Below are 16673 nucleotides of genomic sequence, written 5' to 3'. Positions count from 1 at the left end.
TGCAAGCAATACCTTAAACTACTAATTTATTCCATGTTAGGTGATGATGTTTTGCTGGGAAAAAGAATATTAAAGCATTAATATCTGAATTTTGACCTAACTAGAACTTGTTTTTTATATTAAAAATTCGTCAGCATTGGTTTTTGAAATTCTTATAACATGTAGCAAGTTAACAACAATTTTATTTTGTGTAATATCGTTAGAACTTTCATATAAAATAAAGGGTTTAAAGAGAGAAATAAAGAACATTCAAACAGAATTAACTAAAATAATCATTGTTCCACATTGTGTAAAATTCAGCGACCAATATTTACGAATGTTTAGTTCAAAGACCAAAGCTTCAATCCGATTAAAGTTCATACACCAATGCTCATTTCTTATTGGGGAATAATTTCATTTAAGTTGAAATGAAATAAAAATTAATTGATTTATGGCTAGGCTCCTAATTGAAAATAAGTTTGAAATCAAATTTGAGCGCATGCCAAGAGTTTGAAGCTCAGAGTTGAGAATGAGTTTCGAGTCTATTTCTTGTAGTCACAAACTTTGAAACGGGAATCTTACACCTCGACTATTAGATTATGAGTCTGCCTTTCGTGGTCGCAAATTTTAAGGCAGTATCCATTTCATTCGGAGACTCATTCCAATCAACCAACCAAACACCAACTTGATATTAATTTCTTTTACTCACAAATATTGCTCAAGTTTAATAAATATGATGACAAATAATTTACTTTGGAAGTGAGAAGAGAGACATAAAACCCTAAACCCTAGACTCCATAAAAGACATCGACCCTATATGCCTTAAATGGAAGCAAGAAAATTATGTTGCAACAAATATAAAGTTGTATTTGTTTAAGGGGAAACATAGATATGTATAGTTTGCCTTTCCAAAGCATATGTATATATAAATCAATTTGTTGAAAGATGTCACCCTCTGCTAGCCAATAGATCATAGATCATATAATAATAAGATCCTTTGATTTGTATTTATTTTTAAAAGGATTTTAATTTTTATCCATAATAATTTGCATCATTGACAAAAAAAAGAGAGAGAGAGAGAGAAAAGATTCGATTAGATTTCACTTCCTATGTTGTTTCACTTTTACATATCACTCAAATCCAAAATAATAATTAAAAGAAAATCAATATTTAAGTATTAAATAATTTCATGATGAATGATATGATACTATATTTCATAGTGTTGATGCACAAAATTCGGAGGATCTTGGACCAACGTAAATCCGACCGTGAATCACACAAACGCACAAGAACACAAAGATGTATCGAGGTTTACCCCAACACACTGATGTTGATTATGTATGTATGTATGGATTACAATAGATCAGCAAATGAGCTCTCTGTGGATGCAGCCCTTGCCATTTTGCTCTCTGTTTGGCTGAGATGGTATTGCCTTCTATTTTTATGAGGATTGAGTGTGAGACTCTGTGAAGGTGAGGCTGAATGTGTGTCCCCTCTTAGTGAAGGTGAGGCCCCCTTTTATAGAATAAGGGTTTCCTCCTTTCTTACATAAACCATGGGCTTAGGGATGAAGCCCAAAGATGAGGCCCGATATATGGTACCAACAGGAGTCCCCCAAGTTTTCAGTCAAGAGGGTCTTTTGGCTGGAGACTTCAAATCAAATCCATGTATGGGCCGAAGTGGCTAGATGTCTTGAACCAGTACTCAATACAAGGCAATGCTCAACATAAAGCAATGCTCGGCTAGAGGTATCACACGTTACGAGACTGCTCGGTTGGAGGCAATGCTCGTTGCGAGGCTGCTCGGCTATAGGCTATGCTCGCGGCGAGGCGATTGCTCGGCTAGAGGCGATGCTCGTTGCAAGGCTGCTTGGCTAGAGGCTATGCTCGCTGCGAGGCAGCTCAGCTCGTGGTATTCCTCATTGCAAGTATGTATTTTATGTCAACGTGCGCTCAATATGAGTTGATTCTCAACATGATTCGGGTCCGCTTGTCGAGTTCGCATATTGGGTTCTTTTAATCAGCAACAATGTTGATCAGTGGATCTAGTTGCTCAATAATTCCTGACAATAAATGACAGTATAATTATAACCGTATAATGAATAAATCAAATTGACAAAGTTTGTCAAGGCAAAATATTGTACTATGTGCCTTCTATAAATAAATAATTTATTTAGTCATGTGGTAAATTACATGTTGTATAAGTGACATAGTTTAATGGCAGTCACAATACTCTAGGCCACATGTTAACAAATATCATAAAATAATAATAATAAAATATTTAGATAGATAATGATATTGAGAAAACATAATGATGGGTTTCTTTTATGGCCGACAATATCAAAGTGAAAAGTAGAGACTTCATAATAAAAGTGCTTTTATCTTGAGTTTTATCATGGCTTTTTTCTGTTAGACAGATGGATAATGGGTATATATTAGGGAACTTTAACGAAAAGCTCCCGGTACTGTTCACTTTAACGAAAAACCACATTTTTACACTAAAAAGTCAATCCTGGTACTATTCACTTTACCCTTTATTTTGTCCTTATCATTAAAACTCAAAGTTTTCAAACCTTTTTCATTAGTTTTCCTTATATATTATACCCAAGGTATAAAATATTGATGATATCGGAAATATCGGTAGTCAAAAAACACGGAAATATCGATGGAAATATCGGGATATTATCGATATCGATAAAAATAATATAGAAACCACGGAAATTGTAAGAAAAACTTGGAAATTTTTATTGAAACTTTGCAGGATATTTATTTAGTCAATTATTTATTAGTTTATCACAAAAAATTGGAAGGAAATGCATTGCATGATGGATTTAACTTTAAGTTGATTATATAGCGAGCTGTCATATGCAAATTTGTTTCTTGCAAAAAGAATTCAAAACAAAACCATATATATAAATATTTTAGCATATTTTCACAAAAGCATAAATGATATGGTGGTCAAGGTGTTGAAGGGTAGCAGTTCCGTTGGTTTAAAATCTTAATCCATTAACCGAGTCCAAGTGTGCTCACAACCTTCAACAACAACAACGTGTTACGTGTCACTCTCATTACGCATCCAGATAAAAAGCCAGTCCCAGATTTATCAGATCAAACTTTTTCCAAACTCCCAAAATACCCCTACTGCACCTCCCATTCTCCCACCCCACCACCAAACAATCTCCGTCATTTCAGTCACAACCCAGGTCATCTTTCGTCCACCCAAAATTCCCCCACCCTTCTACTATGTCCGAACTTCACCGAAAACCAAGAAAGGCAGGAACGGGAGTGAGAGAGAGAAATGGAGTTCAATTTTAACACCAACAGGGTGGAAGCGGAGCGCCGTGAAGCTACTGTCGGCGCATGACTTGCAGGAGACCAAGACCTTCGAGATCCGAGCCCGAGAGACTGACTCCAGGCTCGAGGCCACCGAGCAGATAATCGCCGTCGCCGACACTCTTCTCGCCGTTGAATCCCAAATCAATAACCAAAACCAGCAGCCCGACTGGTACGCTATTCTCCAACTTGCCCAATACACTCAGAACCTCGAAATCGTCGCGACTCAGTACCACCGACTCGCTATTCTGCTAAACCCCCACCGGAATCGCTTCCCTTACGCTGATTATGCCTTTTGGCTGGTCTCCGAGGCCTGGAACGTCCTCTCTAACCCCACCAAGAAGGTCATGTACGACCACGAGTTGAGCATGTTCAACCAGTTCAACTCAGCCTCATCCGGGTCGACTAAGCTGTTCGAGAGGCAACATTGGATAAGTGTTAAAATATATTTCTTTCCCAAAACCGATATTATCGGCATTTCAGGCCATGATTATACCCTGTACCTTTTTTTTTTTTTTCCTTAAAGTTTTATCCTACCACTTTAAATAATGATTAAAGGTATAATAAAATATTAAATTATAATATTTGTAATAGCTTTTCAGAAAATGGGAACATGCATGATGATAACATATATTAGTGACATATTAAATAAAAAGATAAAGTTCTTATCTTTTGCATGTTCTCTGATGGGTTTTTCAGTGGATGGTGGATGACTGCTGTCCCGTCACTTCACCCATCATCAGTGGCTGTCTTTTTTTATTATTATTTTTATTGCAGCATCATCAGTCTGCAGCATCATCCTGACTTTTATACTCTGCAAGGCACTTCGAAGAGAGTTTCCGCTCTCTTTTGAATGGGTTGATCAAGCCTTTGTTCTTCAAAGTTTTCAACAACACTTCTTCGCCTTCTTGAAACCCCGCGGCTTCTATGTCTTTCAAGTTAACTAGGACATACTTGGGCAGCCCAACACTCATTCCTTCAGCAGTTCCCTTCAATTTGGGAAGTCGATGGTAAAGCGGCATCTGACTGCCTTCAAATCCGGGGCGAACCTCTGTGGGAAGAACCGCATCACCTCTTACTATAAGGCACATGCAACTCAAAGCCATAAGTCTTACCTCGTGTGACGTTGTACAGGGAACGCCTTTTGTTGCTACTGTCATTAGTCGAAACCATCAGCATTGGAAGCTGGTTGTGACGTGATTTGACGAGGCGATACTGCTTGTGATGTAACGCAATTGATTTCCAATGCTTGCAAACTGCACTAAACTAGATATAGACAGAGATGGGTATTAACTTTTCTAGTATCAAACCCAGAATGTCGGCCGGAAGCCATGCCCAACCTGCGACTGAGGTCAACGCTTCTTCCATAGTTCTGCATTATATAGGCCTGGATTGGAACTCCATCTCATTGATAAGGTACCATCTAGGAATCAAATGAGGCTTGCCATTGGTGAGTTGTCCTCCTCTCCATTACGGCAAATCAATCCTCAAATGAGGCTTGATGCTGATTCATGGTGGATTGAATCGCCTAAGTTAGCGTTTCTAGAGAAAGACTTTCTGGTTTGTGTCTCTGTGTGGGTTAGTGAGATGAGAGAGAAGGAAGGAATGTGACTGTGTTTCCATCGATGCCGTTGTGACCGGGAGCTGAAGCGGAAGACATGGGTCTTGCAGTGACTGTGCAGGTGTTTGGTTCTTGGGTTTCTGCAGATTCACGGAGGTGAGATGAAAAAATGAAAGAGAACCGACATAACTTTTCGTGTCGTTTCCCACACACGGTGCCAAATGTTGATGCATAAAATCCGGAGGATCTTGGATCAACGTAAATTCGACCGTGAATCACACAAACGCACAAAAACACAAAGATGTATCGTGGTTCACCCCAATGTTTGAGCTACGTCCACACTGATGTTGATTATGTATGTATGTATAGATTACAATAAATCGGCAAGGGAGCTCTCTGTGGATGCAACTCTTGCCATTTTACTCTCTGTTTGGCTGAGAGGGTATTGCCCTCTATTGTTGTGAGGATTGAGTGTGAGACTCTGTGAAGGTGAGGCTAAATGTGTGTCCCCTCTTAGTGAAGGTGAGGCCCCCTTTTATAGAATAAGGGTTTCCTCCCTTCTTACATAAACCATGGGCTTAGGGATGAGGCCCAAAGACAAGGCCCGATATATGGTACCAACACACAGTAAAAGAAAATCAATATTAAAGAAAATGTTAAGAAGACCACATTTTTTGTACTATGTCATGTTAATTAATGAATTTATCTTATTAAATGTTAATTTAACATAAACAAAAGGATGGCGTTAGTGAAAGGAACCAATGATGCAACATATTATTACATGCCACGTCACTAAAGCTATCATTAATGACGGCATTGATGCAAATTTGAACCATATTATGATATGTCACGTCAATTAATGAATTTATCTTATTGAATGTTAATTTTTTTTTATTGGATGTTAATTTAACAGAAACAAAATGACGACATTCGTGAAAAGAACCAATTGTGCAACATATTGTTAAGTTATTATTATTTTTTTTAACAAACAATATTATCTACATTAAGGTGAAGGGGTAAACTTAGCTTCACAAAGTGTTAGTAATAATATGGTTCAAATTCGCCTTTAGTAAGAATTAAACCTAAACCCTTCACTTACAAGTAAATAAGAATGTTACTAGACTGTAATACTAAATGACAATATATTATTTTGTTCAACGACTAAAGAAACTAATATGAGAGCTCAGAATTAAAATTAAGCTAAGAGCAAAATTTAAAAACCATTGATACAATTAAGCCCAAAATTTTCCTTGGAACTAGCTTTACATCACGTACGTGGATTTAAAGGGCAAGTAGAGAAAAAGTGATGTGAAAAAGGGAGTATGATTTTATTTCCTCCTAGTCTCCCTCCTTTTTCCTTTCCTCATATTTAATCACGTCAACGTTTTGTGTTAATTTTTAATAGTCAGAAGAAGTCAAAAAGTAATATATAAGAGAAGGGAAGGGAAGAAGATGTGAATAGTCACGTCAACGTTTTATGTTAATTTTTAATAGTCAGAAGAAGTTAAAAAGTAATATATAAGAGAAGGGAAGTGAAGAAGATGCAAGTAAAAGAGGAGAGAGAGAGAGAGAGAGAGAGAGAGAGAGAGAGAGAGAGGCTATATCGCAGTCCAAAATGTCAGCATTCAACTACCACCATTTCCTCCGTTGCTTTCGCAGCCGATTGGCTCAATTACCACCATTTATGATTTATCATTAGGTTCGTTGCCATCCATTTCCTCCCTTGCTTTCGCAGCCGATTGGCTCAATTACCACCATTTATGATTTATCATTAGGTTCGTTGCCATCTAATCAGACACTAAATCTAATTTTTCACTAAAATTAGTTGGTTGCCATCTAATCAAAGACTATATCTGATTTTTCACTAAAATTAGTAGACGTAGCATTTCATGCAAATAATATAAAAATACATAAAACGTTATTGTATTAATATAACCATCTTTATATATAAAGTCAACAACTCCTATTAGGGTCACAAGCTTCATAAAAAAATTTTGAACAAAAATGTCCTCAAAACAAAAAATTTCAAAAGCAACCCAAAATAATGCACCAAATAATGTAGTGGTATTTTTGTCATTTTAACATTTTTTTAATAATTAATTCTTTTTGTACATTTTTTTAATTAATATCTCACAATAGACTAGTAATAATGTGATTCAATTAGTTATTCATTAAATATTATTTTTCTCTATTTTTAAACACGTTCAAAACATTTTAAGAGGCGTGTAATGCCGGTTATAAAAAATGTATTTTGCACGCGCATAAGAATGTAATTAAATTAGTTGTCAAATGATTGTTTTTTATTTTAACAAACTATATTATTTATACTAAGGGAGAGGAAGGTGGGCTTAACCTCATAATGGACTGTCAATAATGTGATTCAATCAATTGGTTATTAAATATTATTTTCTCTATTCTTAATGTAAATCCAATAGAATGTAGATGGAAATTGACAGACATATTTTATTATGTGAATTCAGCTGCTTTGATTGGATTTTGAGGGGTTTTTTCTAGCATGATTTAAGATTATTCATTTACTTTAAATATTTAACTTACCCTTTGTCAATTCATGCATATAAATACATTTAAAATGTATAAATCGTGCATAATACGCCGTGATTCAAAAACATGCATGCATGAAGACTAGTATTAAGTAAGTTGCCCGTTTCACAGACAGAATTTCAAAACATACAAACAATAAAAAAGGGGAAAAAGAGGTGATTTCCCTTACGAGAATCTCGTGACTCTTCTCCACTGAAAAACGGAAAGGTAACAATTTCAGTAAGAACTTGAAAGTAAATCCTTCATGGGTTTTACTATTTTTAAAGTTTGTTTTTTTTTGGTTTAATTAAGTTTTTTAAGTAAGTGCCACGCAATCTTGAAATGAAGGACATGGATCATGAAACCGTGTGATGCTGGTGAAAGCTCTGACTTTCAAAATCTGACTTGGTAAATAGATTAGGAGAGAGAAAGAGAGAAAGAGGGACAGAATGTGAAGAGGATAGTAGAGCATAATTATACAGAAGATTTGCATTAACAAGAGGGTATTTTGTATTTTCCTCCTCATACCTAAAAAGAAAGGAAAAGACAGAAAATTTGCATTAACAACAAAAAGAGAGAGAGAGAGAGAGAGAGAGAGTAAAAACGGAAGGGTTTTCTTTTCTGTGGCTTCGGATTCTTTTGCCAAATCAATCTGTCAGCTTAGGAATAAAACATTTTACAAATCTGCTGTTTGGGAAAACAAAATCAATCCAATTCACCCCAAAAGGGGAATGCTTTGATTACCTTTGTGTTTTGTTTTGTGGTAAATTCAGAAGAAGAGAGAGAGAGAGAGAGAGAGAGAGAGAGAGATGGTGGAGACTTGGAGGTGGGTTTTGCTGGTTTTCAGCATCTGCATTTTTGGGTGGAGTCCAAGCTCCATCAATGCCGCCACAGATCCCACAGATGGTCAGTTGCCTCACCCAACTCTTCTTCTCTCTATTTTTTTTTCTGTTTGTTTGAATTAGTATCAGTTTATTTGGACTCTCATGAGCTAACTTCTGGCAAATCTTCATAAAGTTTGAAACTTTAGTTTTTTCCATTCGTGTTAAATACTAAACCCACTGAATGCATTGTGGATTTGACTTTCTTTGGGAAATTACAAGTTGTTCTTGAACTGCTTATTGGGAGCCAGATTTGTGCTTTTACTTTTGATTTTTTTTATTAGTTTGTTTATTTATTTTTTGATTTGAAGAGTTCTATCTGTATGAAGGGGCATCAGAGGAACTGTTTATGTGCACAGTCTGGTCTGATATTAGTGATGTAGATTAACTTTGCCTTGTTTAAACAAAAATTCTGGGTTTTAATGTGATTGCTGTTTGGCATTCATGTAATTCGGGCTTCTGAAAAGATAATAAAATTAGTCCTTTTCTTTATCAAAGTGGTAATTAGATGTCGCTGTATGACCATCATTGCCACCTTTGAGTCTTAAAAGCGTTTAATTCCCACTTTGAGTGATGATGAAAAACTGTTACAATTGCTACTTTTCTGTCATCAACAATTCCCACTAGCGTTTAGGATAGGTAATTAGAAAGTTAAAATTACCATTGGATTTTGAAAAGATGCAATTTGGAAATTTATTTTTAGAAGTTACCGGATTTAAAGTGTCGGTTTGGCTGACCTATTCAGGTGAATTTCTTATTTCCCTTAGATGCATCAATTTATGAATGAGGAACTGAAGTATACGTTTATATACAATTTTATCATATGACAAAATGCATATATAAAACGTTCAACATAAGAGAAGTTCTATCAACTTGGTTGATTCAAACCAACGGTTATCTTGCTCCTCTACGTCCCGTGAAGGTGAGGATGCACTCTTGGTTTGGGAAATTTATGAATGACACAGCAACCCGAATTTCCAAATTCTGAGCGTGTTTTTGCAATTGGTTTGCATGCTTGTACCGTTATTGCTGGCAAGTCTAATCTTTTCAGAATTTTAGTTGTAGCTGCTCTCCTTCTGGCTCAAAGATGCTTCGGCAATTACGTTTATCTTATCTGATTTACATCATATTCACTCTGGAGTCTGGACCCTATTTTACTTCTCTTCAAGTTTCATTGCTCTGAAGAAAGCACATTATTGCAACTATATGAAATTCATTTCATAGTCCACATCTGCTTATATTGAATTTCTTTTGGCATGTTCAATGCACAGTTAGTGCTCTGAAGGTCTTGTACAGTAGCTTAAATTCCCCATCTCAGCTAACCCAATGGATTCAAAATGGTGATGATCCATGTGGCCAGTCGTGGAAAGGTGTTAAGTGCTCAGGCTCACGAGTAACAGAAATGTGATTCCCTACTTCCTCATTCATTTGCCTAGATATTATCACATGTATGCTAATTTCTGATGCCTCTTCTTTCATTACTCTTTTTTATCAGTGATTTATCAGGTCTTCAACTTTCTGGGACGCTAGGGTATCAGCTTCAGACTCTGACAGCACTAACCAACCTGTAAGATCAATGGTCGCATGTGTCAAGTTGATTGATCCATTTTATTTGACTGATTAGTTTGATCTCATGATTTGAGTATTTGACAAATTTTGCAGAGACATGAGCAATAATAATCTTGCAGGCACTATACCGTATCAACTTCCTCCGAACATGACACGATTGTATGATTCATAACCACATTTATCTACTGTTCTGTGTGTATTGTCGCACTTCTAGTTTGTTTTATAACATAAGCCATTTTTCTATGCAGAAACCTTGGTGGTAATAACTTCAATCAAGACATCCCTTATTCCATCTCTCAGATAACGTCTCTTACATACCTGTAAGTAAATAATTCTTTATAACTTTGGTCACAAGACTCGCAACTTATCGAAAGTGTTTAAAGTAAACCAGTTTCATTCTTTTGGGGACTGCAGGAACATTAGTCACAATCAGATTCAGAACCAGCTGGGTGACATGTTTGGAAAGCTCTCTTCTCTATCCGTATTGTGAGTTCTCCTTCCATCCTTGTTGTATATAAGTAGCTTGCAATGAAGTCCATTTTGACACGAGTGCATAGTTTGCAACTTGGCCATTCCTTTATCAAAAACCGAAAAATAGTAATATAACTAGATAACAATGTACCATATTGCACAATCAGTCAATATAAACAATCTTTGAAGAATTATGTTTTCATTTTTCTATGAAATTCTGCAAGTGTCAATCATCTCCCTTGAAAGTCGCTAAAGAATTTATGTTGGTTTTACTCAAGGACCAAATGACGATAATTCTTTTCTTGCTTCAGGGATCTGTCTTTCAATTCTCTGTCAGGCAACCTTCCTGAGAGTTTTAGCTCCCTCTCAAGTATGACAACAATGTAAGTAATGAAAATTTTGTTATTATGGTAATGATTGTCTAGTTTGTAGTCTTGACTCTTCCCTGGAATTGTCTTCTTTCAGGTTCTTGCAGAATAACCAGTTGACAGGGACTATTGATGTCCTTGCCAATCTGCCCCTTGATAATCTGTGAGATATCCATTCAACTTAGCCAGATACTCATTACCACTCCCCACTCTGTTTCCTCAAAGTGTCCTGGCTTTCAGTTTCAGCCCACTAAAGTACTTTTGTTTGTGTTTCTTAGGAATATTGAAAATAATCATTTTACTGGCTGGATTCCAGAGCAGTTGAAAAACATTAATCTGGAGTAAGCATTCTATTATTAGCTACAATTATTTCAAATCTGGACTCTGGAGAGATTATGTTTACAATATACAATATGGTTCTAAGGAATGTCATTACAGGAAGGATGGAAACATGTGGAACTCAGGTCCTGCACCCCCACCCCCACCTGGTACACCTCCAGCCAAGAGCAATGGAAATCACAAATCTGGCAGCAACAACTCACCATCAAAAGGTGGTTCAGGTGAAAAGAAATCAGGAATTGGGGGTGGTGCCATTGCAGGAATAGTGATATCTCTTCTTGTAGTTACTGCAATTGTAGCATTCTTTCTCATAAAGAAAAGGTCAAAGAAGTCATCCTCAGATGTGGAAAAGTTTGAAAGTCGGCCCTTTGATCCCCTTGCAAGTGAAGTGCAAGGTACCTACAATTTGTCTACATTTTACATTTAGTTGAGCATTATCAGAAAATATTTTTTCCTTTCCATTGGTTTGCTCTTCATGCTGTTCGGTTTGACTTCTCTAGACTGGATATGCTTGTATTTATTTTCTGCAATATTCCTGCTGGTTTTAGTGTATGATACTGCTTTCTTTGTTTATCAGTTGGATTGAGTTTATTAATTTATCCCCCAAATCATTGAATTGAAATTAAAAGGTCGAGATCTACAGTGTTATAAAATAAAAAATATTCTCAATAGGCCACATCCGCATTTCAATCATGTTTGTTCAGATTATTTAAGATTTTTGTTGAACCATTTTTAACTTTGAAATGGTTGTTGAATGTTAACTGCTTTGTCTCCGGCACTCCAATGCAGAAATGAAATCTGTACAAACCCCTGCCCCATTGGACTTGAAGACCTTTGATACTCCTGCCGTACTAAATCTTAGACCCCCACCAGTTGATCGCAATAAATCATTTGATGAGGATGAATTCGCAAAGAAACCCATTGTTGTCAAGAAAACTGTCACAGCTCCTTTAAATGTGACCTCATATTCAATAGCAGACCTGCAGATGGCTACTGGCAGCTTTAGCATTGACAACCTTCTTGGTGAGGGGTCTTTTGGACGCGTTTATCGGGCTCAATTCGATGATGGGAAGGTATACCGTTTACCTAATAAATCTATATGCCATGACATTGATGTTGGAAAGGTTTAATCTCTTTAAATTCAGTGACATCTCTTTACATAAAGGAGTAATGCTTTTTCTTCTTCATATCCTGCCTGAAGATGACTGACTTGCTTGTTTACTTTCATATTAATTCGACCATTTAATTTACTTTTTTGGTTGAAATCTTCTGCTCTCTCTCTCTCTCTCTCTCTCTCTCTCTCTCTCTCTCTCTCACGCGCACGCACACACACACACACGCGCGCACTGGTGTATGGACACCCTTGCAACACACACACAAAGTGAATGCTCTGGAGAGCCAGTATGATATCCTGAATGCATATATGGTTGGTTAAGCATTTGTTGATTTATTTATTCAAATGCTTCAATTCCAGTTGTTCCAAAGACTGAAGACAGAGTAGAATAATTTGTTACTACTTTTAACAATGTTATAGGTTCTTGCTGTGAAGAAATTAGATTCATCTGTCCTTCCTAGTGAGTTGTCCGAAGAATTCACCGAGATCGTTTCAAGCATCTCCCAGTTGCATCACCCAAATGTAACAGAGCTGGTGGGTTATTGTTCAGAGCATGGACAGCACCTGCTAGTCTATGAGTTCCATAAAAATGGTTCGCTGCATGACTTCCTGCACCTATCAGATGAATACAACAAGCCATTGACATGGAACTCTCGGGTCAAGATTGCTTTGGGGACTGCACGTGCATTAGAGTAAGTTTGTGAGTGGACGTCCATGCTTTGGCTTACATATTTAAGCTCACAATCATTTTTTAAACCTCGTTGACTGGAAATATGTGTTGCTGGTACTTACAATGCTTTCTTTTAGGTACTTGCATGAAGTTTGTTCACCATCTATCATTCACAAAAATATAAAGTCAACCAACATATTATTGGATGTAGAGCTCAACCCTCATCTTTCGGACTCTGGCCTTGCAAGCTCTATCCCCAATGCTGATCAGGTTAAATTTGGAATATCATACTTTTGAACTTTTAACTGTTTTCATATACATCCAATATGAACTGATTACTCCATTATCTGAAATTGTATCCTAACTGAATAGCTGTATTTTAGACATAGATGATTATAATTACCAGGATTTACGAAAACTCGTAACTCAGATGCACCAGTCTCAGAATCAAAGATACTGTCCGAATAGAAGCATACTCAAATTTCTATCTTCGTATGATTGTGAATGATAGTAAGGTTCTATTTGTTTAACATTTACATAAATGGACCTAGAGAAATAAGGTAGGAGCAGACTTTAGAACACTTTAAAAACTACTTCTTGTTCGGATCTCCTGTAATCATGGAACACATTCAATGACCCAAAATCATCTGTACTTGTTAGGAAGAAAAAATTCATGTGTGAAACTCAGCTAAACGACCATTTCATGCCTCATAAGGGCTGAGACTTTATAGCTCACTTCATTTAGTGTCACCCATTTGTGATTGTCGGAAAATTATACGACGTAGTGGGTGTCTTACTTAAGTGGTGGCAGAACACATGTGCATACCTGTTGCATCAGTTGGATTGATCATTATTTTTGTGGGAGTGCTGATGGTTTAAGTTTCACATGAGCAGGCATTGGACCACAATGCAGGATCTGGGTACAGCGCACCTGAGGTTGCCATGTCTGGCCAATATACACTAAAGAGTGATGTCTATTGTTTTGGAGTGGTTATGCTGGAGCTTCTTAGTGGGCGGAAACCATTTGATAAGTAAATATTGACATAAATTAGTCTTACTATCTTATTAATGTTATTACCATTTGTAAAGATTGGTGAAATTAATTGTTGCATGAAAATTCCTTGACAGCTCGAAGCCTAGGTCTGAACAATCTCTGGTTCGATGGGCAACACCCCAACTCCATGATATTGACGCACTTTCGAAAATGGTAGATCCAGAACTCAAGGGGCTCTATCCAGTTAAATCTCTGTCACGGTTTGCTGATGTGATTGCTCTCTGTGTCCAGGTAATGTACACGTAGATTATGGAATTTACACTCAATTTAATAATGTCTAACTTGTTACGGCATGAAGAACAACCATCAGTTATTCATGCCGTAACAAGTTAAATTATAGGATGTGGAGTATGGGGACTTTTCATATTGTGTAGTGTGAACTGAAGTGAAGATCTGATCGTTACCTTCCACATTATGGTGCAGCCCGAGCCTGAATTTCGACCTCCCATGTCAGAAGTGGTTGAGGCATTAGTTCGATTAGTGCAGCGAGCCAACATGAGCAGGAGAACAGTTGGAAATGATCAAGGATCATCCCATGGAGGTGGCAATGCCGATGCACAGGACAACCTGTCTTGAGGACAGCTTGAGGTGACAATGGGGACACACATGAAGACACGCCTCAGGAAAACCGCGTACATTTTGAGTACATTCGCTTGGCTACACCATATGTTACCGGGCGTACGTATACCCTTGGTAGTATATGCCTGTTAATATTTTTACGTAGTTGAGGTGGTAGTTTCATTTTTGAAAACTTTTCCAATTGAACTGGGTGGATTTGGAGCTTGTTTCAAATGAGGAAGTCTGAATATTTTCTCACTTTATGTATACATTAAAACCAGTGCGTGCACCATTAAACGAGCCCTGGTGGTGCCGGATTCCGGTCGGCCAAATGACAGTTTGTATCACAAACTGAAGATATCAGTGATCAGTTTGCAGTGCAGGCTGCGGGAATCACGCACTTGATTTCTCTTGTAGGCTTGTAGCTGTACAATATTCAAGTAAATAATATAAAACTTCAAAGTTCTTTATTTCTTTCCCGGCACGTATAAGTTTGGCTCGATTGTGTTAAAGAGAAATTTTATTTAAACCCATGTAACTTTTTTTCTACCTCCACCTAAAATTTTAAATATTAAGAGTAAATTGTAGCAATGGTCTCTTAATTTTAACTCAGTTGGAGCATTGATCTCTCAACTAAAAATTAATTATCATTAGTCCCTCAACTTTAATCTAATTGGAGAAATGGTCTTGCAACTTTAACCCAATTGGAGCAATGGTCTCTCAACTTTAATCCAATTGTAGCAATGGTCCTTCCAACATAACTCATATTAACAAAATTCTTGACAAAGTTGACGAAAAGAACCATATCTACATCTTTTGACGAGTTGAGGGATCCTAACTGTAGTAATGATCATTTTAACATAACTTATTTTGACAAAATTATAACAAAGTTGACAAAAAGAACCATAGATACACATTTGATAAGTTGAGGGACTAATGGTAATGGATTTTTAATTGAGGGACCATTGCTCCAATTTGATTAAAGTTGAGGGATCATTGCTACTATTTACTCAAATATTAATTGTCTTTTTTACCCTATTGCATAATTATTGTCAAGTACAATATGAAATTAATAATAAAACTTAAATTTATCAATAAACCCACATCCTATAATTAAACCCTACCATCACTTCTTATTTATCATACGTTTATTCCGGCTAAAACCCTATAAGCTCTTATAGAGAAAAAACGAGTTTTTTTTTATCGATAGATGGTGATAAAGTTTTGATAAAGTTATGACTTGACTTATGAAAATTTTTTGTTCGCTTGATTTCAATTTTGTTTTTTAGTTAGAAGATAAGTATTTGATTATCATTTTTTTTTGTCAATCCCAGACTGCTCATAGTTTAAACTTTTTGCACCGCCAAAGTGAAAGTATTAAAAAATTGTTGCACACACCAAATTTCTGGGATATATATTTTCCTTTCTATGAATATAAGTTATAAGTTTTGTAATCTTTGTTTAAAGGAGATCCCCACATCAATTAGATTGCAGACAAAACAATTTGGTTTATGGCCCAAAATAACAGCTACTGTACTTGAATATGCTCACAAACACTTTAACCCGAGAAGATTCAAGTATATTCAAGACTCAAAATTTGATGAGAAAAATACGAGTATAAATTACAAAAACTATAACCTGTGAAGATGAATGTTAGTTTTAAACTATTTTTTCTCCAATGTTAATAACAATAGCCTTACTAGTCACTGGTATACATACAAAGAGTATCGTTGTTTAAAACTCGAGGCTTTGTTAGATATATTGACACTTGCCATGAAAACAATTGAAGAATTTGGAAATGAATTGGAATTGGGACCAGTTAGTTGAAGAGGTCACAGTGGGAGGAGGGACAAAGGACCCAGAATGTTTTTTGACTTTCGAGTCTATACGAAAACAAAACTATTCAATTTGAGAATTTATTTTTTAAATGGTTGTAAAGATAACTTTACAATTTGAATTGGATTTGGGAGGATAGTTTAGGTAATAAATTTGGGTTTAAAAAGATATTACTTCTTTAATTAAAAATCATATGGATGTGGATAATAAGTTGGATGTAGAAAGACATTAAATGAGTTTAAATAAAATTTCCCGTTGTGTTATGTGCCGGTGGCATGTCTGCACGTATATTTGGGTTGTATCCTTGGTCCGGGATAACATTTACGGCAGCATTACATGTGGCGTCTCTGGTGTTTGCATCAAAATGGCAACAGAAGATGGAGTTTTGTATGAAGAGGAT

At 36.4% G+C, this 16673-nt stretch overlaps 1 protein-coding gene across 2 annotated transcripts; it reads left to right on the top strand.

The window, feature by feature from the left end:
• Nucleotides 1–7757: 7757 nt before the first annotated feature.
• Nucleotides 7758–14907, top strand: LOC103436271 (protein STRUBBELIG-RECEPTOR FAMILY 6-like). Of its 2 annotated transcripts, none has more exons than XM_008374693.4 (16): nucleotides 7758–8319; nucleotides 9566–9698; nucleotides 9790–9861; nucleotides 9957–10022; nucleotides 10112–10183; nucleotides 10278–10349; nucleotides 10646–10717; nucleotides 10800–10865; nucleotides 10981–11043; nucleotides 11141–11436; nucleotides 11831–12114; nucleotides 12576–12847; nucleotides 12963–13095; nucleotides 13720–13856; nucleotides 13954–14110; nucleotides 14303–14907. In XM_008374693.4, the coding sequence occupies exons 1-16, from the start codon at nucleotides 8223–8225 to the stop codon at nucleotides 14453–14455; spliced, it is 2145 nt and encodes a 714-aa protein (XP_008372915.1). In that variant the 5' UTR covers nucleotides 7758–8222; the 3' UTR covers nucleotides 14456–14907. The 2 variants fall into 2 exon arrangements, with proteins under 2 accessions (XP_008372915.1, XP_070672748.1); XM_070816647.1 differs by having other exon boundaries at nucleotides 13954–14154; nucleotides 14209–14907.
• The last annotated feature ends 1766 nt before the right edge of the window (nucleotides 14908–16673 follow it).

This window comes from Malus domestica, chromosome 17 (assembly GCF_042453785.1).
Source record: "Malus domestica chromosome 17, GDT2T_hap1".
Taxonomy (NCBI): Eukaryota; Viridiplantae; Streptophyta; class Magnoliopsida; order Rosales; family Rosaceae; genus Malus; species Malus domestica.
This window is presented reverse-complemented; position numbering and strand designations above follow the sequence as displayed.

Excerpts from the sequence above, each read along its gene's own strand:
- LOC103436271 (XM_008374693.4), top strand. The coding sequence starts at position 8,223 with ATGGTGGAGACTTGGAGGTGGGTTTTGCTGGTTTTCAGCATCTGCATT. Across the intron at positions 10,184-10,277 it reads ATAACGTCTCTTACATACCT|GAACATTAGTCACAATCAGA; the intron begins GTAAGTAAATAA and ends TGGGGACTGCAG. Across the intron at positions 10,350-10,645 it reads CTCTCTTCTCTATCCGTATT|GGATCTGTCTTTCAATTCTC; the intron begins GTGAGTTCTCCT and ends TTCTTGCTTCAG.